This window comes from Tupaia chinensis, unplaced genomic scaffold, assembly GCF_000334495.1.
Source record: "Tupaia chinensis unplaced genomic scaffold, TupChi_1.0 Scaffold142716_1, whole genome shotgun sequence".
Taxonomy (NCBI): domain Eukaryota; kingdom Metazoa; phylum Chordata; class Mammalia; order Scandentia; family Tupaiidae; genus Tupaia; species Tupaia belangeri.
In genome coordinates this window covers 170,418-197,224 of record NW_006202562.1, presented here as the reverse complement: position 1 = coordinate 197,224, position 26,807 = coordinate 170,418, and the positions used below count along the sequence as shown (strand labels likewise).

Below are 26,807 nucleotides of genomic sequence, written 5' to 3'. Positions count from 1 at the left end.
GGCAGTATCTCTGGGTTCTGAGCCACTAGCAAAATGCCACAGGCCAACCATGGAAGCAAGTGTCCTGGACACCAGCCAGAGGAGCCCCCAGAGAGCCCCAAGTGGGGCCAAGGGGAGAGGGACCCGGCTGAGCCCAGCCAGCCTACAGAAGCTCCAGGCAGGACGACAGAGGGCACTTGCGTCCAGGGTGGTCTGCTCTGCTACCATAGGTAACCAGGGAGCCACTCTGTGCTCACCCTGCCGCTGAGCTTGCTACGAAGCCCTGGCTGGGGGCTGCCTGCTAGCACCTGTCCACCAGCCCTGCCTAGTGACCTCCTGGGCCTTCCTTCTCCAGACCATGAGCAGGCATGACAGTGACCATGTGGCAACTTCCCACTTAGCCTCAGACACACCTTCTCCTCACCAGGAAGTTCCCTGGTGACCCCAGAAACAAGCGCTCCACTTCCCTTATACTGAGTCACAGCAAGGCACTTTGGGGGGCGTTGCTCCATGTCACAAAGAAGGCAAGCCAGCTGACATGGCTGCAAGGTGGCTTCCGGGATGTGCTGGGCAGGCCCCCTCTGGCAGCTGTGGTATCCCCTGGCCACTCGGCCCAGCCTGCCTGATTTGCATCTCCGGAGCATTTCTCTCTCTTTCTCTCTTTTTTTTTTAAAAAAAAAGTCTATCTCTTCCATTAGCTTGGGAAACAGCATTTCTCTCTCTTTCTCTCTTTTTTTTTTTAAAAAAAAAGTCTATCTCTTTCATGAGCTTGGGAAAGACAGAGAGAGAGGGGCACCCCCAACAGATTTTTCTTTTTTTTTTAATACATATATTCCCCCCAGCCTCAGCCAGCCCTGGATCATGAGCAGCTGGAGACCTTCAGAACCTGGAACCTTCCCATGCAGGTCAGCTCACAGAGTGGGACACCACCCTGCACCACCATCCCGCCCCTCCCAGGCCTTTTGCTTTGGAACCAGCAGGTGTAACATACAGGGTGTCTCTGCACACATGTGAGCGAGCACATGTGAGTATGAGGCGTGCACAGTGCGTGTGGGCCACAGGCCCTCCTGACCGTGGCCTTGGTGCTGATGCGGTCTGCATGGTTTCCTTTGTCCGCTCTACCAAGGACCTATCCAAAGCATAGCGCCTGTCCTGCTTCCCTGGTGAGTAAACGGGGGCATGGCTCCTCCTGTGTTTTGCAATAGCAAACCAACCCTGGGCCCTGGACCTGGGCAGAGCTATGTGACCTAGGCCAGCTCACGTACCACTCTGGGCAGGACTAGGCCTGGCAATGCTGTCAGCGTCTCCCTGACCCAGTGCTTGCAGCTGTACGCACACCCACCTGGTCTCGACTCTCTTCAAGGGTCTGTGTTAACTCTGACTTGGACAGTCTCAGGCTCCGACATTCCTGATTCAGGCGTTCAAGTTCGACTTCAAGTTTCTGGATTTGGTCGCTCTGTTTTAAAACATCAATTTTGAAAATGCAAGAGATACGGATCTAATGCAGACACTTCAGAAAATTTAAAGGAAAATGATAACATTTCAATGCCTCCACGCCCCCACAAGCCTAAGGCCCACACCCAACATTCTGCTGGAATTCCTCCACCCTCTGTCTGCCCATGCGCCCCACTGCTGAGATGGCACCAGCGTATGCGCTCTGCCCCCAGCTGCCATGTAAGCATTTCCCCATGACTTAAACTGTTATCTGGAAACATGGATTCCAACGGCCGCACCATAATTTATGGACTCGTTTGCCTGCTGTGGATTCCAGCTGATTCCAATTCTGTTTTGCTATTATAAATGGCACAGCAATGAACGTACTCCAGCCAAATCCCTCTGCAACGCTCTTGGGTTAAATTCCCATAAGCAGAATTAAAATGTCAAAGTACACAACATTTTTGCGGCTCCTGGTGTGTATTTGCTGGACTGCCCTCTGGGGAGGGTGTCCCCATTTGCTCTCCTGTCATCAGCATTTCATTCTTCTCTGCTCCTTGTCTAGATCCCGGGGATTTGCCGAAGCTGCCCAAGTCTACCTAATTCTCAGGGCTTGTATGCCACTCACTCCAGGTGCTTCAAGGCTCGTCTTAATCTCAGCTGTTTCTCTGCCTCCCCAGTGCCCCGTGCCTGCAGAGCCGAGGGAGCTGCTCATGGCCCACCCACCTGCTGCTCCTGCCGGCACCCGGCCTCCTCCAGGTCCTGTGTTAACAGCTGAATGGTCTCATGATTCTTCTCATTTTGGGCCTGGTGGGCAGAAGCCTCCTCTCCCAACTGAAGGACCCTGTGGTTGAGCTGGGACAACTCCTCCTTGTATTTCTGGTTCTAGAGCAGAAAGAGTTAAAACACAGATTAAAAACATGTTTCCACCAGCAGTGCCAGCTGGATCCCTGCAGTGGCTCTCCATGGGAACGACGCTTCTCCCCAGGGGATGCCATGTAGCCAGGTCAGGAGACATTCTGGCGTGTCAAAATGGGGGGAGGAGCTCCTGGCATCAAGTGGGTGGAGGCACTGGACGTCATGGAACACAGGGGGAGCTGGTCCCGCAAGCCTCCGGGACCAGGGCTCCAGGGCCAGAAACCCTGCTGCACTGCTGAGGAAGGAAGGCACCCCTGGCTACCAGCAGGGCACATGCCTCAAACCTGGACCATGGTCCCGAGACCTTGCACGGTCTATTCGTCACCCCACAGGTGAGTCTAGCATACCTTGAGCAATTCTAAGAAAAAAACAATCCCATTAGACTGGAGGTTCATGAATCTCTTCATAGTTTCCTTGGATCTTTGTCACTGAACGTTCAAATACAGCTCTGGGCAGGGTGTGAGCGTGTCTTACTTTCCTTGGGAGCCTCGGCCCAGTGGAGTGGATGCTCAGCGAGTGCTCCTAGGGCAGTGCAGAGGCACCAGGTGGACACAGCAGCTGGCAAGCTGGACCCACAGTCCCCTTGTGGGAATCCCCGCTGTCTCCCATGATGTGTCATGGACAGCTTCAGGCAAATCACGTTTGTTTTCGCCTTGTCCTGGAGCCCTCGGCTCTCAGGGGAGGGGTGTCAGCAGCACCTGAAGCTATTCCCTGGGGTGTTCCCAGGACCACAGAGCACTTACTACAATGCACATGGTGCTTCCCTGCACGCGGTGCTTCCATACACCGTGCACATACTTCCCTGCACGCGGTGCTTCCCTGTACTCGGTACTTCCACGCACACGTGCTTCCCTGCATGCGGTGCTTCCCTGCACGCGGTACTTCCACGCACACGTGCTTCCCTGCTGGCGCTAGGGAGCGCTTCCGTTGGTCTGTGGTCTCATAGCGTGTAGTGACTGGATATCATTGTTGAATTCCTTCAAAGTGAACAAGTCTTCATGTTTTTCTCATGATTTCTCATGTTCTTCTCTGTTCATTAATCCTCACCTCCCTCCACCCTGCAGAACCTCGGGACTGAGGGAGAAGAGATATCTCTGTCTAGGCACAGGCGGGGGTAGTCACATCTGCTGTGAGCCTCTCATGTATGCCACACTTTACTGTGCAAAACGGCAACTCCTTTTTTTTTATTCTTTTTTTGATTTGCTATAGGGTTTGTGCATTCATTGGAGACAGAGACAGAGGGAAAGTGAGGAAGCAACCACCATGGGGATGGCCATGCCACAGTTCCTTCTCTTCCATTTCTCTTTCCTTTCAGGTCAGGATTTTGGGAATGCATGTACATGCACTCAGTATGTTTTTCCAGCCGCTGGGCCAGGGACTTGAACCGCACAATCATGTGGGGCCAGTCGGCTTCATCGCCATGCCACACCTGGCCCCAAATTGCTTTCAATATCAATGCATACTCATCTTGTCCCTGATAATCACCATCAACCTTGATTTAAAGTATACAACTCTCCTTCAACTCCTAGGATAAACTCAACAGCTGATTTTCTTCTGTTCACCTTTAGTGTGTAAACTCTGTGTTTGGAAATACTTCAAACTTACAGGATAGTCACTAGAATAGCAGGTTATGAGGAAAATCTATGTACCCTTCACAAGACACGGTAACAGCATCTTCTGCCCTGTCCGTGTTGCCATTTGCCCTGTGTGTGTGCATGGACACACGTACACCTGGATCCACACCCACACATGCACACACACGCACATCAGACACCTGTGCACTTGCATGCACAGCACACACATACATGGTACACGGGAATGCATACAATGCATACAAATGCTGCACACACATGTGCATACATACACGCGTGTGCATACACACACAGTGGTTCCTCTCCTCCACAGCCCTATAGCATGTACTGCTGAGTACAGGGCCTCCCTGGCTGCGTGCTCCACAGTGTTAGGACAGTGACCTCGACATCACACATGCTACAGTCTGGTCGCTGCCTAGCATTACCAATGTCCCTCATGGCACCCAGGCAGACTCAGGCGCAGCCTCCGTCTGAAACGCTGCTTCTTCGCCCATGAATGGGGAGGGCTCCGCGGTTGTGCCCATGAGAAATGCCTTCCTGCTCCCCTCCGAACAGCTCCTTGCCTGGGGTGTCAGTCTTCCTGGAACTCGGGATGGTTCCCGGCCACACACTGCAGGTGATGCAGAGTCTTCTCAGGGTGGCACCAGGAGGCACAGATGTCGTCAGCCCGTGCAGGCGTTCACATTGGCCACCTCTGCAGTTTCTGGCTGCTACTGCAGAAGCTGACATGGGAAGTTAGCAGCCGCCTCTTGAGCTTGGGTATTTGTTTTATGTTGAAAGTGTCTCCTCTGCATTTGATCAAGGCTTCAGGCCTAATTTCTGGCTTACAAGACAGCTGACACAGGACCAGACTGAATTAATTCTATTTTTTCTTTTTAAGAGAGGTTTTTGCTTTAGGGTATGCGCACTTGCCAATGAGAGAGAGACAGAAAGGAAGAAATCACCCCCTCCACCCCGGCGGGATGGCAATGTTGCAATCCCTTCTCCTCCATTCTCCTCTTGGGATCTTGGGCGTGCACGCACACGCACCCAGCATGAGTTTTAAGCTGTTGGTTCCGGGACTTGAAACATAGTCAACTATGTGGGAGACCAGCGACACAGCCATCACGCCATCTGCTGGTCCCCAGGCTGAATTAACTCTCAGCAAACGGCTGGATGGATCCAGAATGTGCAATGGCCCATGAGACAACTGCCTGATCAACTCCAAAAGTGTCCGAAGAAATCAGGCATTCTAGATAAAAAAGATGGAAGAGACAAGCGGTGGACTGCAGCTTCCACAGACGTCCCCAGCAGCACGCTCCGTCTCAATCGTCTTCTGCAGTGTGACCTGGACACTTGATCATCGGAGGAACAAGGACCCCTCTCCCAGCCCATGTCTCCCGGGGGAGCAAACTGGAGTGACTTCGGGTGGAGGGGGTGGATGTCAGCAGCCAGCCGCCTACCACCAGGTCGTCCTGGGATGCTTGCTCCCTGACGCCCTCACAACACTGCCTCCAGGAGCCCTGTCCCAGAGCAAGGAGAGGCCCAGTCAAGTCAACATGCTGAGCAGGGGCGGCCTGGGCAACTGCAGCCCTGACATGCAGGTCACACCAGCTGAGGCCCGATGTGGAGCAGGGACGGCCATCCAAGCCGTGCCTTCTGAACTCCTGACCCACAGGTCCCATGTGCAACAGTAGGTGGTTGGTTTATACCAGCAAATTGATTTAAAAAAATTATTCCTGGGCCAGCACCATAGCCTAGTGGTTAAGAGAAGTCAGATCCCATATGGCCAACTGCAGTTCAAATCTCAGCCCTAGCAGCTTGAAGAACATGCTGGGCACATGTGTGTGTACACCCTAAACCCTGAAGGATGGAGAAAAGGACTGTGGTGTGACCACGCCTCACGGGGCTGTTTCTTCCTCTCTCTTTATCTCTGTCTGGCAAGTGTGTGCACCCTCTGGCAATGAAAAAAAAAATTATCTCATGAGTGAGAGAAAAGGAGAGCAAGAGACAGAGAAATAGAGATGGAAAGAGACAGGCACACCCAACATCGTCTTCACATTGCAATCCACCCTCAGCCAGCCCAGATCACGGGCACGCACATGTGACTGCATGCACGCTGAGGTCGTGGATGTGAACCCTGGATGCCCCACATGTGTTGGCCTCACAAGGTGTCATGCCATTGGTAAGCTGCCATCAGGCTAGTAAATTCATTTGGAAACTGAATATACTGGAACAGAACTGGTCGTTAACAGTGCGTCAGTCTTAACTGGATCACACTGCAGAAAATTCACCGTTTAAGACATTTTTGAATAACAGAGAAATGTAAATATGGTCTAGATGTTGGATGACATTAAAATTTATTTATCTTTTCTATGAGAGAGAAAACAGACAGACAGACACCTCCACCAGGGTCTTCACAGCGCAATCCTAGCCCAGCTAGCCAGGGTGACAGACAGGTGCACATTCACCAGCATGTACATACAGTAGAGCTTGGGACCTGAACCTGGGACTTCCCCACATGGGAGTGGCACTGAGGAGTGCTGTGTTACTGCCATGCCACCCACTGGCCCGTCGAGTCTCCTGAGCGGAGACTATGGCAAGGCAGGAGATGCCTGCTGAGACCAGCATGCTATCTGTCAAGTACTTTCTAATGCTTTGTGTTTCCCACGCAAAAACATGCGTGCACAACTCAGTCTCAACTTTTTTAAGAAAAAATTTCTCCTCCCAGTAGGCAAAGGGGATCATGGCAGATGAGACCCTGCCAAAGGTGCCTCTTCAATCTCTCTCCTCTCCCTCCCTTTCCATCTCTAGTGCACACACATGCATATGTGTATACACACAATCATGAATAAAATTGTTTTAAAACTTGGGTTGCCCTGTAGTGTAGCAGTTAGGAGGGCCAGACCCTATATGGAGGACTGCAGTCTGAGTCCCAGCTCTGACAGTTGAAAAACACAGGGCATGTGTGAGTACGTGCCAGAGGTCCTGACAACAGAGAGAAATGGAAGATAAAGGATTGCAGTGTGACCACATCCCATTGGGGGGGTCTCTCTCATCTTTCTCTCTCTCTGGTAAAAACACACCCTGTGGCGGCAAAGAAACAGAAAGGTGGGGCCTTTGGGACACGATTAAGGTTAAGGTGATTGGGAGGCCCCATGATCAGCTGTGTAACAGTGGACACACGCACACACTAGCCCTTCCACACATGTAAGCCCTTCACTCGCACTCCGTGTAATGCCCTGTGCTATAGAAGGTCCCTACTAGCAAGAAGCCCCTCACTGGATGTAGCCCTTGGACCTTGAGCCTCTAGACCATGAGAGAATAAACCTCTTTTGTTTTTTGAGAGAGATTTTTGCTATAGGGTGCACTCACTGGAGAGACAGAGAGACAGAAAGCGAGAAATCACCCCCAGGGGAGGTGGCCACACCATAATCCCTTCTCCTCCATTCTCCTCTCAGGATCTTGGGCATGCACACACACACTCCCGATGTGAATTTTAAACCACTGGGTCTAGGACTCGAATTGCAACTACATGGGAGTCCAGTAACATAACCATTATGCCATCAACTGGTCCCACATAAACCTCTCTTTTTTAAAATTTGCTACACGGCATGTGTGCTTGCTTGAGAGACAAAAAGAGAGAGAGAGAGACAGAGAGAGAGAGAGGCAAAGTGAGGAAAGACCCTCTCCAGAGGGGATGGCTATGCCACAATCCCTTCTCTACTCTCCTCTCAGGATTTTGGGCATGCAACCACATGCACCTGGTGTGTTTTTCAAGCAGCTGGGTTCAGGTTTCGAACTGTGTAGTCGGCCATGTAGGATTCTGACACCTTACCACTATGCCACGAGCTGGCCTTAAACCTCTATTCCTACCCAAACCTCTATTCTCATAAATCACCCAGGCTGAAGTATCCAGTTACTATGCCACGGAGAACAGACTAAAGCAACTTATTTCTATGCATTTGGAATGATTTTAAGCAAATGAGAAAGGGAGAAGCGGCATCAGCTCGCTGCCAGGCATCAGTACTTAACCTGTTCGCTGAGCGCTTCCATGTCAAAGCAGGCCTTTTCCTTGTCTCTCTTCAAAACCTCCATATCCTTCCTGTTGAAGAAGCAAAATTAACAAAGTCATTGCTGACCAATAGACTTCTTTTCTGGCACCTCCCCCCCCCAGAACCTCAGCTGCTGGACTCTAGCCAGAGGACAGGCTCCCGCTGCAGCCTGCAGTACCATGGCTGCACTGCTGTGGCTGCCAACAGTGACAATCCTGGTACCAAAGCCAGGACCTGTGGAACATGAAGTCATTCAGCCATTTAGAGGTGACCTGGTGCCAGAATGCAAGCACAACCAGCTCCGTGACACGCCTCAGTCACACACTCTAATACTGCTTTTGCAAAAGCATGGAACTGTTCACACCCAGAAACAAAAACACAGACCAAAACAGCATCACATCTGCTGAGTCTGTTCTCAGAGGGCTCCTGAGGGCTCCTAGCAGAGAACACAAAAAGCAGTTTTTTAAAAGAATTTAAAAAATTGTATTTATTATTATTTTTTAAAATTTGCTACAGGGCACACAGACTTACAAGAGACAGACAGACAGAGAGAGAGGGAGGAAGAATGAAAAAGCAAGCTGCCAGGTCCAGACCTTGAACCACGGACAGCCATGTGGGAGTCCAGTGCCCTAGCCACCATGCTACTGAGCTAGCCTTGAAACAAGTAACTTTTAAGTATAAAAAAACTTTAGTGCCAGCCCCTAGCCTAGGTTAAGACAGCCAGATCCCACGTGACCAACCACATGATGTGAGACCCAGTGGCTGAGACACATGCTGGTGTATGCCCATGTAAGCCAAAATCCCAAAGGGAGGGGAAGAGAGAGAGACAGGATCGTGACAGCGCACGATGAACCTTGCAGAGAGGCACAGCTGAGGTCGTTCCCAGATCCCACCTGTCCAGCAGGAGCCGGGAACACCTCTTATCAGTAAGTGTCCCGCTACCTCCCCAGCCCCTCACTGTCACAGCGGATTCCTAGAGCATGAGAAGTGTCTGTGCGGCCCTCCCGTACATGGTCAGTGGGCTGCGGGCTGGAGAGATCCACGTGTGCACTACACTGTGGTGTGCCCGCTCTCTGCCTCAGACTTCTGAGTCGCTGCCCACCAAGGAAGGAGGTCAGAGCACCCCCAGCCTGGCAAATCTGCTCAGTAGCCCACAAGGTCACCCACTTAGGGTTCCTGGAATGCAAGGCTGATCTCTGCAACGTCCCTCTTTTTACCTCAACACCCTCCAAGCTCATCTAGCGAGCAGCAGGTGCCCTGCACCTGCAGGTCTGGATGGGAACCGCTGGGACACATCCTCACCTCTGCGCATCACTTGTGCTTTCTGCAGCTGCAAGCTCTTGCTGAATCCTTTCCAGATTGGTTTTCAACAAAACGTTTTCTTCTGAAAGCCTATGAAACTCAATTCTGTGGGAAAAATTGGGAAAAGAGTGGTGAGCACCATAGGAATGGGCCACTGCATGCAGCCCATGAGCCTGGCTCTCAGCCAGAAGCCCTGAAATCTGAGCAGTCTCCGCTTCCCCAGGACACATTCCTGAACCTCTACTGATAGCAGCACACTCCAGTGTGTATCTCCCGAGAGTCAGGCTACAGAAAAGAAAGTGTTCTTGGTTTCTAAACCGACATACCACCCAGAGCTCATGAACCACTCAGCACTGGGTTCATTTACTCTGTGTTCACAGCTGACCCACTCCTGCATCTTACCACTGAGCACGTGAGTGCTGGGTACAGCCAGTGGCTGGGGGTGAGGTCCCAGGCAGCACCAAGGACACTCGGCACCTGCAAGTGACCTCCAGGACGTTAAGGAACAAGAAAACAGAAGACCAAACTACATGCAATATGTTTTCCTCTTTAGTGAGAGTCCATCTGTCCTATACCCTGAAGGCAGCCCTAGAAGGAGAAATGCAGAAAGAGGCCCACATCAGTTTATGAGAGACCCCTGATGCAAGGCAAAAAGCCAGCATGGTCAGGGACCAGCAATTGGTGTAATGGCTATGTCGCTGGACTCCCATGTAGTCTACCACAGTTTGAGACCCAGACCCGGTGACTTAAACTCACACCAGGTGCATGTGCGTGCGTGCCCAAGATCTCAAGAGGAGAATGGAGGAGAACGGATCGCAGTGCGGCCACAGCCCCACGGGGATGATTTCTCACTTTCTGTCTCTCTGTCTCTGTCTCTCTGGCGAGTGCATGTGCCCTATAGCAAAAACTCTCCCCCCAAAAAAGAAAGTAAAAAGAAAGGCAGACATGGTTAGCCAGCACAGGAGCCAGGCCTGCCGGAATCACTGTGTCTTTCTGACAACTCTACAAGTCTCTGTTTAGGTGACACGCAATTTCTGACAGGTAAGCAATTTACCAATAAACATCACTAACCCGGCAGCATGCTTGAAGAATGCTGAAAATGCTTATTCTTTTCTGGAATGTGCATGTGCACAAGAAAGAGAAAGAGAGACAGACAAACAAGAAAAGCACCCTCAATAGGCCTGATCACTCCGCGGTCCTTCAGGCCCCCAGCTCAGCAGGATGCTGGGCACACATGCGCAGGCCTGATATGCTTCAGGTCAGCTGGGCTAGGTCTGCACTGCAGTCACCTATGTGGCTTCCAGCATAGTCTGGTACGCAAGTGCTGCCACAAATTATTCTTAATGTAGGTTGGTCTAGCTGGTCTTTATCTGGTATTAGCGTCTCATTTTCCAACCTAAAAACACTCAAAGTCACACAATATTACGTTCATTTAACGTATTATGCTTAAAATATTAAGCATAATCGTCTATGTGATTTCATTTTTCCTCATGAGGAACTAGAGGAAAACAAAAGAATAAATTGGAGTTTTAAAAGCAGCAAAGGGTTCCAACCAGGGGAGTAAATCAAATGAGATCTGTGTCAGCATTGTTACTCTGGCTCCAGAAGGGAAAGCAAATGGATAAGGGAGGGGTGTATGTGCTAAGCAAGGCGAAGGTTCACACAATGAGTCGCCTGGAGCCTCAATAAGATGAAGGTTGTCCAATTCTCCCTGCCCCTGCACTCACCAAACAACTAGAGCCTGTGCATGGCCAACCTACAGTGTGTAACTGTCCTCACAGAAGGCAATGGAAACCCCCAAGGGCAAAACATGGAAAACAAAAGCCTGGAGGCTGAAACCAAAGCTGTGAGGATTAAGCAACACAAAACTGGGGTGCCTCTGCAACTAGCACTGCTCTCAGCTCAATCGGGAGGCTGCTCTGGATACCTGCACAAACCGAAGAGGCTCAAGAGGCCCCAAGTCAGCAGCTGTCTCTACGAAAGCAACATAAATACCCTCCATAGAAGAGAATGTCCTGCTAAAAGGAGCCCACAAGTCCCAGAGATTAACATCAAGCAAACACGAGCTCACAATCCGAGATCACCGAAACACTCATGGGAAAGCCTCCCATGAGAGATAACAGGAGCAGAAGATAAAGTGAAACAGAAAAACGCGATCTCCTTATGACTTCAGATATTGCGATTATCGGATAAAATCTAAAAATAAATATGATGAAATGGTTATGGAAATAAGATATGGAAATAAAAAATGAATAAACAGGCATACCTGTGGCATGGTGGTTAAGGTAGCTTGATCACACATGGCCGACTGTATGGTTCGAGTTTCAGACCCAGCAGCTTGAAAATCATGCCAGGCACATAAAATTCCAAAAGAAGGATGGAGAAGGGATTGTGGCATAGCCATGCCCACCAAAGGGTGATTTCTCACTTTTTCTTCTCTGTCTGTCTCTCTCCGACAAGAGCATGTGCCCTATAGCAAAATTTAAAAATATGATTAATTTTTAAAAAGCCTTAAATTAAAAATGAATAAGCAACAGGAAGCTAGCAACAGTAGCTAGACAGGACCACACAGAATTTTTAGAACTGTAGGCCAATTTCCTTTACCTACAGCCTTTCTAATAAGTTTGGATGATATAACTTCTTTTCCCTCTCTGCCCAAAGATCTCATTCTTTAATAAAATAAAATTTCACATATTAGTAGGTCCCAGTGCACGTATGTTTGGTATTGTTTTATATTAAGTTTAAACATTCTATTGATCAGGCTTAAAATGATTTTATGATTTTTTTAGCTACTTAAATAGGCCATTTGATTATCATCTGTCACAGAACAATGTGAAGTAATTGCTAAAGTCTGAATGGAGAAAAGTGTTCAAGAAAATTAATTGCCTTTGCTTTTGTATGCTCAAAATTGATTATTAAAATTCTCAGGCACTGAACTTGGAACGAAGAATGTTGTTGCTTTACTGCAGTGTATTTGTTTGTAGAAAGCAAAACATAAAAGTGGACTGTTGAGTAAATAGAAATATTAAAATATTGTTAAATATTTTGCATTGCTACTGTTTTGGAATTTATCTATTTATAAGCTCCAAAAATAATTTTTTCCAAAAAGAAACTCTGGATACCTGCACAAACCGAAGAGGCTCAAGAGGCCCCAAGTCAGCAGCTGTCTCTACGAAAGCAACATAAATACCCTCCATAGAAGAGAATGTCCTGCTAAAAGGAGCCCACAAGTCCCAGAGATTAACATCAAGCAAACACGAGCTCACAATCCGAGATCACCGAAACACTCATGGGAAAGCCTCCCATGAGAGATAACAGGAGCAGAAGATAAAGTGAAACAGAAAAACGCGATCTCCTTATGACTTCAGATATTGCGATTATCGGATAAAATCTAAAAATAAATATGATGAAATGGTTATGGAAATAAGATATGGAAATAAAAAATGAATAAACAGGCATACCTGTGGCATGGTGGTTAAGGTAGCTTGATCACACATGGCCGACTGTATGGTTCGAGTTTCAGACCCAGCAGCTTGAAAATCATGCCAGGCACATAAAATTCCAAAAGAAGGATGGAGAAGGGATTGTGGCATAGCCATGCCCACCAAAGGGTGATTTCTCACTTTTTCTTCTCTGTCTGTCTCTCTCCGACAAGAGCATGTGCCCTATAGCAAAATTTAAAAATATGATTAATTTTTAAAAAGCCTTAAATTAAAAATGAATAAGCAACAGGAAGCTAGCAACAGTAGCTAGACAGGACCACACAGAATTTTTAGAACTGTAGGCCAATTTCCTTTACCTACAGCCTTTCTAATAAGTTTGGATGATATAACTTCTTTTCCCTCTCTGCCCAAAGATCTCATTCTTTAATAAAATAAAATTTCACATATTAGTAGGTCCCAGTGCACGTATGTTTGGTATTGTTTTATATTAAGTTTAAACATTCTATTGATCAGGCTTAAAATGATTTTATGATTTTTTTAGCTACTTAAATAGGCCATTTGATTATCATCTGTCACAGAACAATGTGAAGTAATTGCTAAAGTCTGAATGGAGAAAAGTGTTCAAGAAAATTAATTGCCTTTGCTTTTGTATGCTCAAAATTGATTATTAAAATTCTCAGGCACTGAACTTGGAACGAAGAATGTTGTTGCTTTACTGCAGTGTATTTGTTTGTAGAAAGCAAAACATAAAAGTGGACTGTTGAGTAAATAGAAATATTAAAATATTGTTAAATATTTTGCATTGCTACTGTTTTGGAATTTATCTATTTATAAGCTCCAAAAATAATTTTTTCCAAAAAGAAATATATATATACACACACACACACACACACACACACACATATATATATATATATAAATTTGGAGGTGGATGGGTGGTTACACAACATTGTGAGTATTTAATGCCACTGAATTATACCCTTAAACAATCAATTTAATGTTACATATATTTGACTATGACTTGAAAAAGTCAATGACCATAGACCCTGTCCCTGCCCAAGAAAAGTGGACACTCTTGTAGCCTAAAGGGCACTGCTGAGATATGGAAACTGAATGCATAGCATAATAAATAATGAAGAACAGCCTCTGGGGAAGCGCGAGCATGCGTACACACGGAAACAGCACTGTACTCACGCTCAGTGTACCACGCCTGAGGACGATACTGTGAACATGTGGAAGGATCTCTCTGTTCTTACAAAATGACATGCTGAGGTATTTAGCAGTAAAGTGGCACAATGCCTGCAGTTTCTCACACATGATTCAGGAAAACAGGGTGAGTGCACAGAGAGCGAGGCAGAGACCTCAGCCCCGAGGACAAACTCTTGGCCTGTGGGCCGGAGACCAGTCCCATTATCTGAACCACGCCAACTCCTCCACTATCAATCCACATCAGGTCACTGTCCAGGCTGATTTCTCTAGTGATTAAGGCCAGAATCTTCACCATGGCCTTCTAGGGCCTGCAGGTCTGACCCTGGCCTGTTGCTGCTGTGGCTCTGGAAGGGGTCTGTATGCCTATCTAGAAGGGGCTGCAGAGCCACAAGCAGGGGCCACCAGCTGGTGCTGGGGATAGACCTGCCCTCCTGAAGCAGAAGACGAGGGCTGCGGTCCACAGGGATAAGCGGTACAGGGTCATTCATGCAGGGGAGCCCCATAGACTCCTGTAGGCTGCACTGGCCTTAGTGACTCTGGATGCAAGGGACCTCTCTCCCTGCAGCAATCTTCCCTGAGAGCCAGCAGGTCCTTCCCGCCCTCCCATCCTCCTTCCTGCAGGAGGCAGCATCATGGGCTTCAAGGACAACCCACTCCTCCCCTGCCATCGCCTTCTTCCCTGCTAGGTGGCATTTCCTTGGTCCATTTCCGCCCTCCCTGCCATACCTCACCCATGAAGAACCTGTCAACTCAGCCCCCAAAGTCCTGCCTTTCAGCTTCCCACACCTCCATGGCCATCACTTGGCCCAGGCCACCTCACCTCTTGCCTGGACAGTGCAGCAGCCACCTCCCCCTCCCCAGCCCCAATCCCCTCTTCCAGCCCGGCAGATCTCTGACAGGCCCTCGGCTGGTTCCTCTCCCACTCAGGCCTAGCAGCTCACTCTCGGCCCCTTCCCCCTGCACAGCCTGTCCCTCTAACCTGGCCCAGCTCTTCCCCGCTGTGCCTGATGCAGCCCAGCAGCCTCAAGGTCACTTTGCCTGTGGCCTTCCAAGTGGCCCAAACCTTCCTGAATCCCAGCCCTCCTGGGAAACCAGCAGCCTGAGTCTGTGTTGACGGCTCTTTTCTATGGCCACATTCCTCTGCATCCCTGAAAACTGTAGCCCATGGGGTGGCGTGGCCTCTAGGCTTCCTCATCCTCAGTGCAATAGCGTCTTTCTCAGAGCACAGTGACACCACAGGGCATGGGCCCCGCGGGCACAGAGCTCCAAGCTCCTGTTCCACCCAGTGAGCACTGAGTGGCCACCGAATACCCTTTCTAAGAATCGACTGTGCAGTCTGCTGGGGCACCAGAAAGGGAGAGGGACAGGGCAGGCCCCTAGGTCTGGGGTGAGCTGAGTAGGGGCCACACAGAAGGAAGACTGAGAAGCACCTGAGGGATGGCAGTTGGGGGCCCTAGGCATTGAGCTACTTGTGTGTCTGTGGCCTGTATGCCTGGCCCTTGCTGTGGCTTCACGCCAAGAGTTAGTCCCAAGGGGTGTATGCAGGTGAAGGCTCCCTGGATACAGAACAGCCACATGGTAAGGGCAAGGTCCAGCATCACCTCGCTCTCCCCTCCTGAGGCATGGCCCAGCCCCACTTCACAGATGAGGCCATCCAGAGGGTAGGGCACTGAGAAGGTGCCCACAGCCAGAGACACCCAACCAAGAGGCAGAAGCACACAGAGGCACCTGGATATGATGACCTGCCCTCTGGAATGGCACCTTCAGGGAGCGAGGAGCTGGGAGGTGCCGGGGCTCCTGCTGGGTCCTGACGGCTCCTTTCTTACACTAGTGGAGCCCTACGCTTACTGCTGGGAGGCTATCGTAGATCCCACACATTTTCCCCAAGGTAGCTGCCCGCCCAGTCCCCAGTGCGCACGTGCTGGCACCTGAGCTGGGACATGGTATCGTCACTTTTGTGGACTCGTCACTTATCTGTCACCTGGGACATACCCATGGAACCATGTCATGCAGAGCCCAGGATGCCCGGGCTGTGCTGTGTGGGAACCAGTGGAGACTAAATGACAGCCTGAGCAGGAGCGGGTGTCCCTCGCCCAGGCCTGACCACATCCGCTCCGTCTCAGAAACAGCCAGCAAAGCGGCTCTCGAGGCCATGCTCCATAGTGTCTGGAAAAGCCCTCTTAGAACTTGGAAATCCTGAGACCAGGCATCCACCTCGTCCCCGGGAGGCAGCAGGAGGCCCTGGCTGCACGTGAAGCCTGCCTCCTCCCTCCACCAGGCACCCCAAAGGCATTGCTGCAGGTGTCTCTGGCCCCCGGCCTCCGGCGGTGGCGGCCCACCCAGGTCACAGCCGCTCTGAACAAGCCTCCTTTGTTGCTGCTGCCCCCCAACAGCTCAGGGACCTCCTGGGGCCAAGGACAGTGTCTGGCACACCCTGTAGGTGGGCTGCAGCTCCCTACCCTCATCCTCTCTCAAATGCCGTGGGAAGGGGCTTCACTAAGACAGGTCCCTTGTACTTGTGAGACCAGCAGCACTTCCTAAGGACATAGACAGGGACAACAGAGCTGACCAAGTTGCCTGGAAAGCCTGACCTCTGCCCTTGCTGGCCAGCTGAGCACCTGGTGACCAGAAAACTAAGGACAGGATCAGGCTTAGGAGCCTCCACAGGCAGGAGGTTACACGGCACCCATCAGTTTCTCATGGGTAGTGGCCACGCAGCATTTGCTGGTGACTGAGGTCTGGGGGCTGAGTTCCATGTTTTAAGAAAAGCTAGACACCGGGGACCAGCAGTTAGTGTAACGGCTATGTCGCTGGGCTCCCACGTAGTCGACAGCGGTTCGAGTCCCGGACCCGGGGGCTTAAACTCACGCCGGGCACGCGTGTGTGCGTACCCAAGATCCTGAGAGGGGAATGGAGGAGAAGGGATTGTGGCGTGGCCATCCCCCCTGGGAGGTGATTTCCTGCTGTCTGTCTCTCTCTGTCTGTCTGGCGAGCCCACGCGCCCTATAGCAAACACCTCTTCACAAAAAAAAAACAAAGCAAGAAAGAAAAGAAAAGCTAGACACCGGGGACCAGCAGTTAGTGTAACGGCTATGTCGCTGGGCTCCCACGTAGTCGACAGCGGTTCGAGTCCCGGACCCGGGGGCTTAAACTCACGCCGGGCACGCGTGTGTGCGTACCCAAGATCCTGAGAGGGGAATGGAGGAGAAGGGATTGTGGCGTGGCCATCCCCCCTGGGAGGTGATTTCCTGCTGTCTGTCTCTCTCTGTCTGTCTGGCGAGCCCACGCGCCCTATAGCAAACACCTCTTCACAAAAAAAAAACAAAGCAAGAAAGAAAAGAAAAGCTAGACACCGGGGACCAGCAGTTAGTGTAACGGCTATGTCGCTGGGCTCCCACGTAGTCGACAGCGGTTCGAGTCCCGGACCCGGGGGCTTAAACTCACGCCGGGCACGCGTGTGTGCGTACCCAAGATCCTGAGAGGGGAATGGAGGAGAAGGGATTGTGGCGTGGCCATCCCCCCTGGGAGGTGATTTCCTGCTGTCTGTCTCTCTCTGTCTGTCTGGCGAGCCCACGCGCCCTATAGCAAACACCTCTTCACAAAAAAAAAAAAAAGAAAGAAAGAAAAGAAAAGCTAGACACCGAACCTTTCATTCTCCCTCGAATCTGCTTCTTTCTCCAGAGCCCAGACGACATCTTCCAGATGCAGCAGTTTGGTTTTCATGTCTTCCTTCTCTCTCTCCAGTGCCATCTGGGCCTTGGCCTCTTGCTCGGCCCCCCAGGGGTCTGTGAGCACGGGGTGAGGCAGCGAGGGCCCCCTCCTGGCAGCTTCCCTGTGGTGCTGCAGCCCAGGCTCCAAAGCATTCTCACAGTGGGCCTGCTCCTCCCAGGCTTCTCCTTGTCTTACAAGGGCTGGCTCCCTGGGACTCTTGGCCTCTCCCCTGCCCGAGGCAGCTGACCTGGACTGTGGCTCCGAGTTCTGAGGCTGAGGTGACATGTCGTCAGCCTGCACTCCCAGGAGCAGCTCAGGCCCTGCAGGCTGGCTCAGGCTCCCTGGACCACTGGCAGAAGGCACTGGAACCTCTGGGGCAGTCCCTCTGTGCACCCCACATGGGTGCCCATGTGACCACCTCTCTGAGGGGGCAGAATCCATGTCCTCTGAGTCAAACAAACCCAGACAGTTTTCTCTGAGACTGAGGCTCTCCAAGGGTCCTCTGGACGTTGGGGTAGGGGCTGAAACTGGGCTTTGCACAGTGTCCACACAGCAAGGTTGGCCCAGCATGCCCTCGCACTTGACTTGCCCAGGGCCAAGCCCACCTTCGGCCAGCTCCTCTCCACCTGGACAGAGGGGTGCAGGGCTGTGGGTGCCTGCCAGGAGGGCCCGCAGCGCCTCAGCCTCCTGGGTCAGCCCTTGCACTTGCTTCCTGTAGGAGAGTTCTAGTTTCTGCTTCTCGAGGGTGAGCGATCTGCAGATCTGTGCTTGTTCTTCACTGATCCGCTCCTGCAGCTTCAGCTGCTGCCTCGCACAGCGTGAGAGCACCTCCTTCTCCCGCTCGTCCCCACGTGCCTTCTCCAGGCCCAGCTGCTCTGCCATCTCGCTCACCTGCAGCAGGTGCTCCTGCAGCAGCAAGTCCTTGTCCTGCTGGTGCTGCAGGGACAGGCTCTCGCAGTGGGCAGCGTGCTGGGCTTCCATCCACAATAGCTGGTGGCTCAGCTCCACCTCTACCTCTCTCCTGTGGAAACAGGATGCACCACTTGCACTGGGCCCTGCAGCCCGGCTGACTCTGCCCCTTGGGGGAGTGGGGTCCCTCAGCTCTAGTTTTGAGTGTAATTCCTCTCTCTGCAGTGGCTTGCTTGACCTCTTCTCACTTCTCCTGTGCCCCGGATTCAATCTGCCCAGGACCCTCCTTGGAGAGTCCAGCAGAGGGCCGGCTCATGTTGGGGTGGGGTTCTACATACTTGGCCTACTGTAACCGCACAAATGTAAGGTGTTACAGTGGGACCACTGAACGCAGTCCCCAGCTGCAGGGACCACATTTCAGGTGCTCCGTAGCACCACAGCATGGCTGTCCACTGGACAGAGCCAGTACGGGACACGCCCATTGCTGCAGTGAGCACCACCGGCTGGCACTTTGAGTGGGACGGGCAAACCCAGCCACTTGCAAAACTGCCCTGAGAGTTGTACACAGCAGCAAGGGGAGAGCTGGGTGGGAGCATGGGCCTGAAAGGGCTGGCCGGTCCTGGAAGAGCATGCTGTCCACTCCCAGCCAGAGCAGTCGGAGTCCATGAAACCAGTTACATGTGGCTCCAGCCCCACACAGAAGAATGACTGCGAGCTGGGGCAGCAAGTGTTTCCTCTAGAAGTGAGGGGCCAGAGGCTGTGGGCCCACAACGCCTCAGGCAGGTGGCCAGGTACACACGGCTAAAAGGTGACTCCGGTCCCTCTGCTGCCCCGTGGGTCTAGAGGGGCTCTGTGGAGTCTCTACCACTGCTCTTGTGTCGAGAAAACAGCTTAAAGCTCAGGGAAGCACATGACAAGTCCTCCATGACAGGGACAGTCTTCCACAAGCCCTTGCTGGTCTAGGGCCACTCCGCTAGGGCCACCTTGGAGGGGAGAGAGGAAGGCTCCAATTCTTCCTCATCACGTCCCATTTTCCAGCCACCCTACTCCCTCATCCAGGTCAGAGGGCATGACCTCCACAACAGGGCCACCTTCTACTGGTGTGGCAGAGAGGTCATGCCCACTCGACCCCAACCTCTGGGCCCAGCCAACCTCCCTCAGCAACCCTCCACATGGCGACTCCTTGGCCTCGGCCATCTGCTCAGTCTTGGCCAGTGGGAGGCCTTGGTCCTGTCCGGTGGAGGGGCCATCTTCATCTGAGCCGGGGGCGGGCCCAACGTTCCCACGGGACAGCGAGCCCAGCTGGCTGGCACTGTGTCCAATAACGAGGTGTGCAGTCTAGTCGGTCAGGCTCACATGACAGGAAGGGCATGAGGATGTGGTCATTTCTCACGTAACCAACACTGTCACAGAATACCACTCTCAGGTTCCCAGATAGCCTTTTCTTTCTGTGCAACCTTTTAGTTTTTACCAGCACATCAGAAACCCGAGTGAGTGGTCCTTCCTGCTGTTCTGGGCTTTTGGACTTTTCTCTACTCTCCATGGGCTCCCCCACCATGTCCTGGAAGGGAGGATGTGACATTAAATGACAAATGACTTGTGGGCCTTTGCTCCCAGCCACACTGAGGCAGGAGGAAGGAACACGGAGTTTGAAACCACATGGCAAACTGTTTCACAGCCCAGACTCCACTCAATACACATTTCATTTTTTAAAAGGTTATTCATTTCTTCCGTAAGGGAGAAACAGAGAAAGAGACAGAGAGGTACTCTCGACAGGGTCCTCACACGGATCCACTCTCAGCCTCAGCCACGTGGCTCTGGGCCCGTGGGAACTGGGGTGCAGGGAGGGCCTGGGCTGCAAACCCAGAACCCTGCCACCTGGGCATGGGGTCCAGCCGTGTTACCACTACACCATCCTCTGGCACCTCTTTCCTCTTACCAAAGGGCAGGTGCACTCGCGGAGAGAGTAAGACAGCTCCACACGGATGTGAGCACGCTGTGGCCTTCTTTCATTCTCCTTTCCTATTTGGGGACACATGCACATGCTCCTGCCATGTTTCTCAAGTCACAGGAGCCCGGGTTCAAACCACAGTTGACTATGTGGGACCCGGCACCATTAATTGCTATGCTTCAGGGCCGTCCCCTCCCCCGCCACCTTTTCTTTTTTTTAGAGAGAATTTTGTTATAGGGCATGTCTCTGCTCACTGACGAGACAGACAGACAGGAAGTGAGAAATTCACCCAGGGGGATGGCCAAGCCACAATCCCTTCTTCATTCTCCTCTCAGGATCTTGGGCATGCACGTACACGTGCCCAGTGTGAATTTTAAGCCTCTGGGTCTGGGACTCGAACCACAGTCGACTATGCGGGAGTCTAGCATGATCGCCATCTGCTCATCCCAGCCCCGCATCTTTATCTGAAAGCAAAAAAACCCTATGCAATGACCTGGTCATCCAGCCCTCACTCATCTGCCCAGCGAACAACCTCCCTGTGAGCGGGTACTGCAGTTTCCAGAAAGCTACCTTCAAACCCGGGCCCTGGTGAGAAGCCCTAGACTTGGACTGCAGAGAGGAGGTGACTGACCTCATCTGCTGCAGCTGGCGCTGGTGCCGCAGGTGCAGCTCCTCCTGCAGCTGCTGGGCCAGGCCCGAGAGCACCTGGACGCAGCACTGTGCCCGGCCCGGCCCCACTGGCTCAGGGCTGCGGGTCGTGTCCTGCAGCTGCTCCCGCAGGCCCCGGATGACCTCCTGTGACTTGGTGTGGAGCACCTCCAGGTCCGCCTTCTGGTCCTCCAGCACCCGGACCTCGAGTCTGTGGGCCTGCTCCATCTCCCTTCTCTCCTTCTCAGAGCTTCTTTTCACAGCCTCGATTTCCCTCTCGTAGTAATTTACCTTAAGGGAGACACAAAAGTCATGTCAGCCAGGTAGCCCCAGAGATGCAGCCGACATCCCGATGCAGGTATACGAAGCTGTTGGGCCTAAAAGCCGAGGGGCTGACGCCCAGCCACACAGGTGCCAGCATCTGTGCAAGGGGGCCACCCCCACGTGTGACTGGATGCTCCCGAGGGCCCGAGTGTTGGCTGCACACCACGTGATCCCCGTGAGGCAGGTCCAATAGGAGGGGGCTGGGCGTCTGGCCAGGCAGTGCAAGGAGGGCAGTGGCGTGACAGCACTGAGAACTAGGGGGACTTTGCAAGTCCAGTGGGGAGGCTCTGAACCCCAGAGGCCCTGTTGGAAGGAATGCCACTGGGACCAGGTGTGTAAGGGCCTTGGGAGCCCCAATCCACCCAGGGTGCACAAGGGCATGATCCCACCCCGCTCTGAGGAATCGCATATGTAACAAGTCATGGATGCTGCCCCTAAAAACCCACCACGACCTAAAAATAGCGGGAGACAAGTTCACCCAAGAGGACAGACCTGGTCTGAGTGGTCCTGGCCTGAAGCCCCCGAGCAGCTACAAGGACAGACACCAAGGTCTCCGAGTAAAGCTGGGAACTGGAATTCCAACTGCAGGCAAGGAGGTATCCCTGTGGGGCACCCCAGTGACACCTCCCCACTACTAGGCCTTCCTGCATCCTGCCTCCTTCCAGAGAGCTGGGGCAGAATGTCCATTTTCTTTGCACCCCCCTCCCAAGGGGTCTCCTTATGAGGCAGAGCTCCTAGGGCAGGCCGCCCACCCCTGACCTTGGCCTCCAGCTGGGTTCTGAGCTCCTTCATTTGCTCTATCTCCATCTCTGTCTCCAGGCTCGCTGGACTGGATTCACCCATGAAGGAAAGGCTGCCTGAGAACAAGAGGACATTTCTGCTTGCATCATCTGAGGAAGCCACGGTCCCTCCCAAACTCTCCAGTCTGACACCGTCCAGCTGTCCTTTCACCACCCAAGGACAAAGCACCACCCTGCACATGCACCGTCAGTAGGAAGGCAGTGCTAGCCACAAGGTCCTGCTGCAATCGGCGTGTGCGCTCCTTGGAACCCAGTCCAGCTGTCGCCAGGACAGACTGTACAGAGCAGGGGGCTGCCTTTGAGATTCACCTGGCCCCTTCAAGCCCCTAAAAGAGGGCTGTAATGATACATCTTCCCTACATTGACTCCCTGGTGATGCAGGCACCCAAAGGAAGAGAGAAGACAAGGATCAGTGTGACCTGGCAGACCTGGGGATGGTGTGTGCAGGCGCTCACACACAGAGCACAGAGCTTAGCCATTAAGTTTGTGTGGTTCGGCTCCCCCTCTCCTAGAGGTCCTGTCTTATTAGCAGGCCACACTAATGATGTCAGGCTCTGATCAGGAAAGAAATCATCTCACTGCCTTGGCAACCAGCAGTTGCCACCAGGTTGGCCAAACGGGCCACAGGGGGCTGGTGCCAGCAGCAACGGTCTCAACTAGTGTACATCACAGCTCAGTGCACATGGCCCTCCGCCACGACGCTACTGTCCCGATGTCCCCTATGGCAGCAAGGAACTCTCCTTATAAGGGGCCAGTTGATTCTCTGTGGTCAGATGGTGGAGGCAGAAGAGAAGAGACACTTTCTGGCTGGAAGGTGGCCTCGGTTCTACTGACAATGACCTGAAGCTTTTCTTGACCAGCAACCTGGGACAGAGAACCTCTCACTGAGCCTCTCCTGGGCCAAAGGCTAATGGCTCCCGACAAGAACTGCGTGTGCAGGGAGGTGGAATCAGCCCTTTTCCTGGGGCCAGGCTTGCATCTCACTAGGCTGGCCACCTACAATCTTCAATCAGGGATGTGAATTTGCACACCCCACCGCCCTACGACCTGGGGTGCAGAGTGACAGGGTCTTGTTCTCTCCTGAAGCTTCCTAGTGAGTCTGGCTGCCAGGGCTGTGGGGCTCCAGAGCCTTCTGACTCCAACAAAGGACTTGCAGGTGGGGGTGCTGTCCTAGGAGTCCCTGGGAGTTGAACCATATCCACAGAAACCCCACTAGGTTCTCCTTAGAGGATCTCTTCAAGGTTCCCCGTTGGGTCTTTTATTCTGAAGAATTATTTATTTTATTTACCATTATTTTAAAATCTGACCAGAGAGCAAGAGAAAGGGAAAGTGAAAAAGCAAGTCGGGTCTGGGATTTGAACTACGGTTGGCCATGTGGGAGTCTAACATTCTAACCGGCAGACCATCTATTGCCCCGACTCTCTCCCCCATTTTTTTTAAAAAGAGATATTTTATTTAACTTTATTTTAAATTGACTAGATTGGGAAAGAGAGAAAGAAAGAAAGCCACCAGATCCTGGTTGCAAGCCGCAGTTGGCCATGTGGAAGTCCAGCATCCTTAACCACCACACTACCTGGTGGCCTCCCTATGGAGTTTATTAGGACCTTTTTATTTTTTCTGTTTCCTTAAGTAAACAGCTTTTAGGCAACATGAGCTCCAAATGTTCCAGGGGTTACAGATGGGAGCCAAATGCTCTCCGAGGAGATGAGGCATCCATGAGCACAATCAAGAGGAGCCATGGGCCCCCACGGCTGCACAGGGTGCAGAGCCATGCCCCTCACATGTCACTGCACGAATAAGCAGAGACTGTGCAGCTGCTCAGCACGCACTTCTAGGGAGGACAGCGACCAGCCAGCGACCCTCAAAGGGCCACAGCAACCTCAGGGGAGTCAGGGCATCTGTAGTCTAGGAGGACCCATGAACAGCTCAGCGTGGGGTCCTGGGGGCTCATGAAGCTTGTGCCAGTGCCAGGGCTGAGATGTGGGTGTCCAAGGCCTGGTTTCTGCACATAGCCGGCAGGGCCCTTCCCTCAGTGCCCAGCCCCTCCCCACTTGCAGAGACCCCTAGCCACCCAGGGGCAGCCGACATAAGCCCTGCCTGCCATTGTACCAGGAAGCCCTGCATGCACTTCACGTTGTCCAGCTCTCTCCTATCTGAAGAGCTGTCAGAGGAACAACTCTCAGGCCCAAGGACAGCCTGGGCCGGCCAGTCACTGCCCAGGCTGAGGCAGGTTGGACACAGGCCTGGGTCCACCACCAGATGGGCTTCACTCCCTTCTCTCTGTGACTGCTGGGCTGTCCCAGGCCTCTCCCTGGAGCCCTCTTAGAAACATCCCTGCAGGATGGCAGTACCTCCCTGAGTCATGACATCATACCTGCCACCATTTCTACCCCAATGCAGAGCCCCCCCCCCACCTCTGGGCTCTAGGGTGTTGTGCAAACACCAGCCAGAGGGCCATCTCCATACGGCACCCACCCCTCCCAGAGCTCCTACCTCCTGGGCCGTGTCCAGCGGCTGCCGTCTATGCAGTCTCTCGGGCAGCTGTGCCCGCAGGCCATCCAGCTCAGCCTGTAGCTCGTTGTTGCAGTCCTGCAGGTCCTGTGGGGACAGCGTCAGACACTTCTTCCAGCTGCTGCAGCCACTCAGCTCTGTGAGGAGGGGCTGACCGGGTCTCAGGACCACCTGAGTGCACAGGCCTCCACTCCGCGTGTCCAGCATGAGCACGTAGCCGGGCTCACTCTGACCTATTTCTGGCCTTCTCACGCCCTACAGCACTTTCTATCCAGGACACACGGGAGAGGCTCAAGGAAAAAGTGGAGTGGATACTGAGGGGAGCTGAGGAAATGCAGAGAATCCTCTGCATCGGAAACCCGGTCTTTGTCTAAAACTTCAATGGAGCCTCAGTACACGTTGACAGGCAAGCCTGGTCACTTGCCTTTTAAAGTATAGTGGGGTTAGGGTTTCTAGCCCAGTCCACTTCCCTAGACAGCTCCCTGAGTCTTTTTTTTTTTGGAGAGGATTTTGCTATAGGGCACATGTGCTCACCAGAGAGACAGAAAGCGAGAAATCACCTACCAGGGGGAATGGCCACACTGCAATCCATTCTCCTCCCTTCTCCCCTCGGGATCTTGGGCACACACGCACACATGCCTGGTGTGAGTTTAAGCCACCACGTCCAGGACTTGAACTATGGTCGACTACATGGGAGGCCAGCAACATAGCCATTATGCCAACTGCTGGTCCTGCTCCCTGAGTCTTGCAGACTTTAGGAAACACAGCAACATGGTCCAAAGTTGTGTATACATGTCACCGCACTCATCACAGCCATGGGCCTGTGTCCCTGCCCGAGAGCCCAGGTGGGGCTTGATTATGACTATTCCAACACAGAGGACAGCAGGGGTGAGGCCATGTGACTCCCAAGGAACAGCTTCCTCCTGCCACTCCTGAAACACTCACTCTGGGGAGTGGTCACCATGTGCTTAGGAAGCCCAAGCGTCGATGTGGGGGCCATGGGGGCCCACAGAGGGGAATGGAGGTCCCTCGCCCACATGGCATGTCATTACGTAACCTCGCTGATTTTTAAGTCTTACTTGAGCTGTGTTCTGTTTCTTTTCCAAGCAGCTCTCACTAAATAAACCTCGTTTTCTTAAAACTGTTCCTGGAGCCAGTTGCAGGACCTGTGGAAGGCATGGCTGAGCTTCCCCTTGGAGAAGGAGCTTCCTGTCGGCAGTTTGAAGTCACAGAGGATAAAGACAGGCTCTGCAGATTCACAGGGTTCGCCCAAGTCTCACGCAGAATCCCCTGTGCAAGCGCATCTCCCTGTGGTGGGAGCAGCCATGTCCTGAGAAAAGGGCAGAGCCTGGAGTCACAGCTGCCGGGTAGCCATGGAACAGGACCCCTCGCTGCCACTTCACCCTGTCTATGGGATGCGGCAGCTTCATCTAGCCCTGTGCCACCTGAAACGTGAGCCGCGAGCCACAAGGGCAGCTGAGCCCCTGAAGTGTGATTGGTCTCAATCCAGACATGCCATAAGCAGAAAACACACTTGGGATTTCAAAGACTTATGCCAAAGAAGGGAGGCAAAATAGCTCCACAATGGTTTCTGTTGATTCTGTATTCAAAAGATTACATTCTGAGTGTAATAGATTAAATTTTTAAAATTTAAGTTTATTTTATTCATGACAGTGTGTGTGAGACAGAGGAGGATGAGGAGGAGGGAGGGCGTACCCTCGACGGGGTCTTATCACACCATGACCCCGTTTCCCCAGTGCCCCATCTCCTCAAGATTTGGGGCCCATATCATGCCCTGGCATGTTTCAGATCAGCCCACTGGGGATCTGGTCATGTGGCCAGCCATGTGGCCCCAGCGTGCAGTTAAGTATGCTCCTGAATGTGTCATCAGACTGGACCAACATAAAATGTATTATTAAAATACATTTCAGGGACCAGCAGATGGCATAATAGCTACGTTGCTGGACTCCTATGCAGTTGACCACAGTTTGAGTCTTGGATTCGGTGGCTTAAACTCATGCCAGGCATGTGTGCATGCGTGC

At 52.3% G+C, this 26,807-nt stretch overlaps 1 protein-coding gene across 2 annotated transcripts in view; it reads right to left on the bottom strand.

Moving 5' to 3' along the window:
• The window catches only part of NINL (ninein like), a 93,202-nt gene that overhangs the window by 8,841 nt on the left and 57,554 nt on the right, over positions 1 to 26,807 (bottom strand). The window contains exons 13-22 of one of the 2 annotated variants that reach the window (XM_006163594.3): positions 24,774 to 24,852; positions 24,432 to 24,478; positions 23,239 to 23,242; positions 22,214 to 22,311; positions 21,114 to 21,421; positions 17,558 to 18,643; positions 9,260 to 9,364; positions 7,938 to 8,007; positions 2,140 to 2,298; positions 1,322 to 1,435 (exon numbers count right to left, since the gene is read on the bottom strand). In XM_006163594.3, the coding sequence (XP_006163656.1) occupies positions 1,322 to 1,435; positions 2,140 to 2,298; positions 7,938 to 8,007; positions 9,260 to 9,364; positions 17,558 to 18,643; positions 21,114 to 21,421; positions 22,214 to 22,311; positions 23,239 to 23,242; positions 24,432 to 24,478; positions 24,774 to 24,852 (2,070 nt within the window). The remainder of the gene's footprint in view (positions 1 to 1,321; positions 1,436 to 2,139; positions 2,299 to 7,937; positions 8,008 to 9,259; positions 9,365 to 17,557; positions 18,644 to 21,113; positions 21,422 to 22,213; positions 22,312 to 23,238; positions 23,243 to 24,431; positions 24,479 to 24,773; positions 24,853 to 26,807) is intronic. The other variant, XM_027766352.1, reaches the window with a different exon arrangement.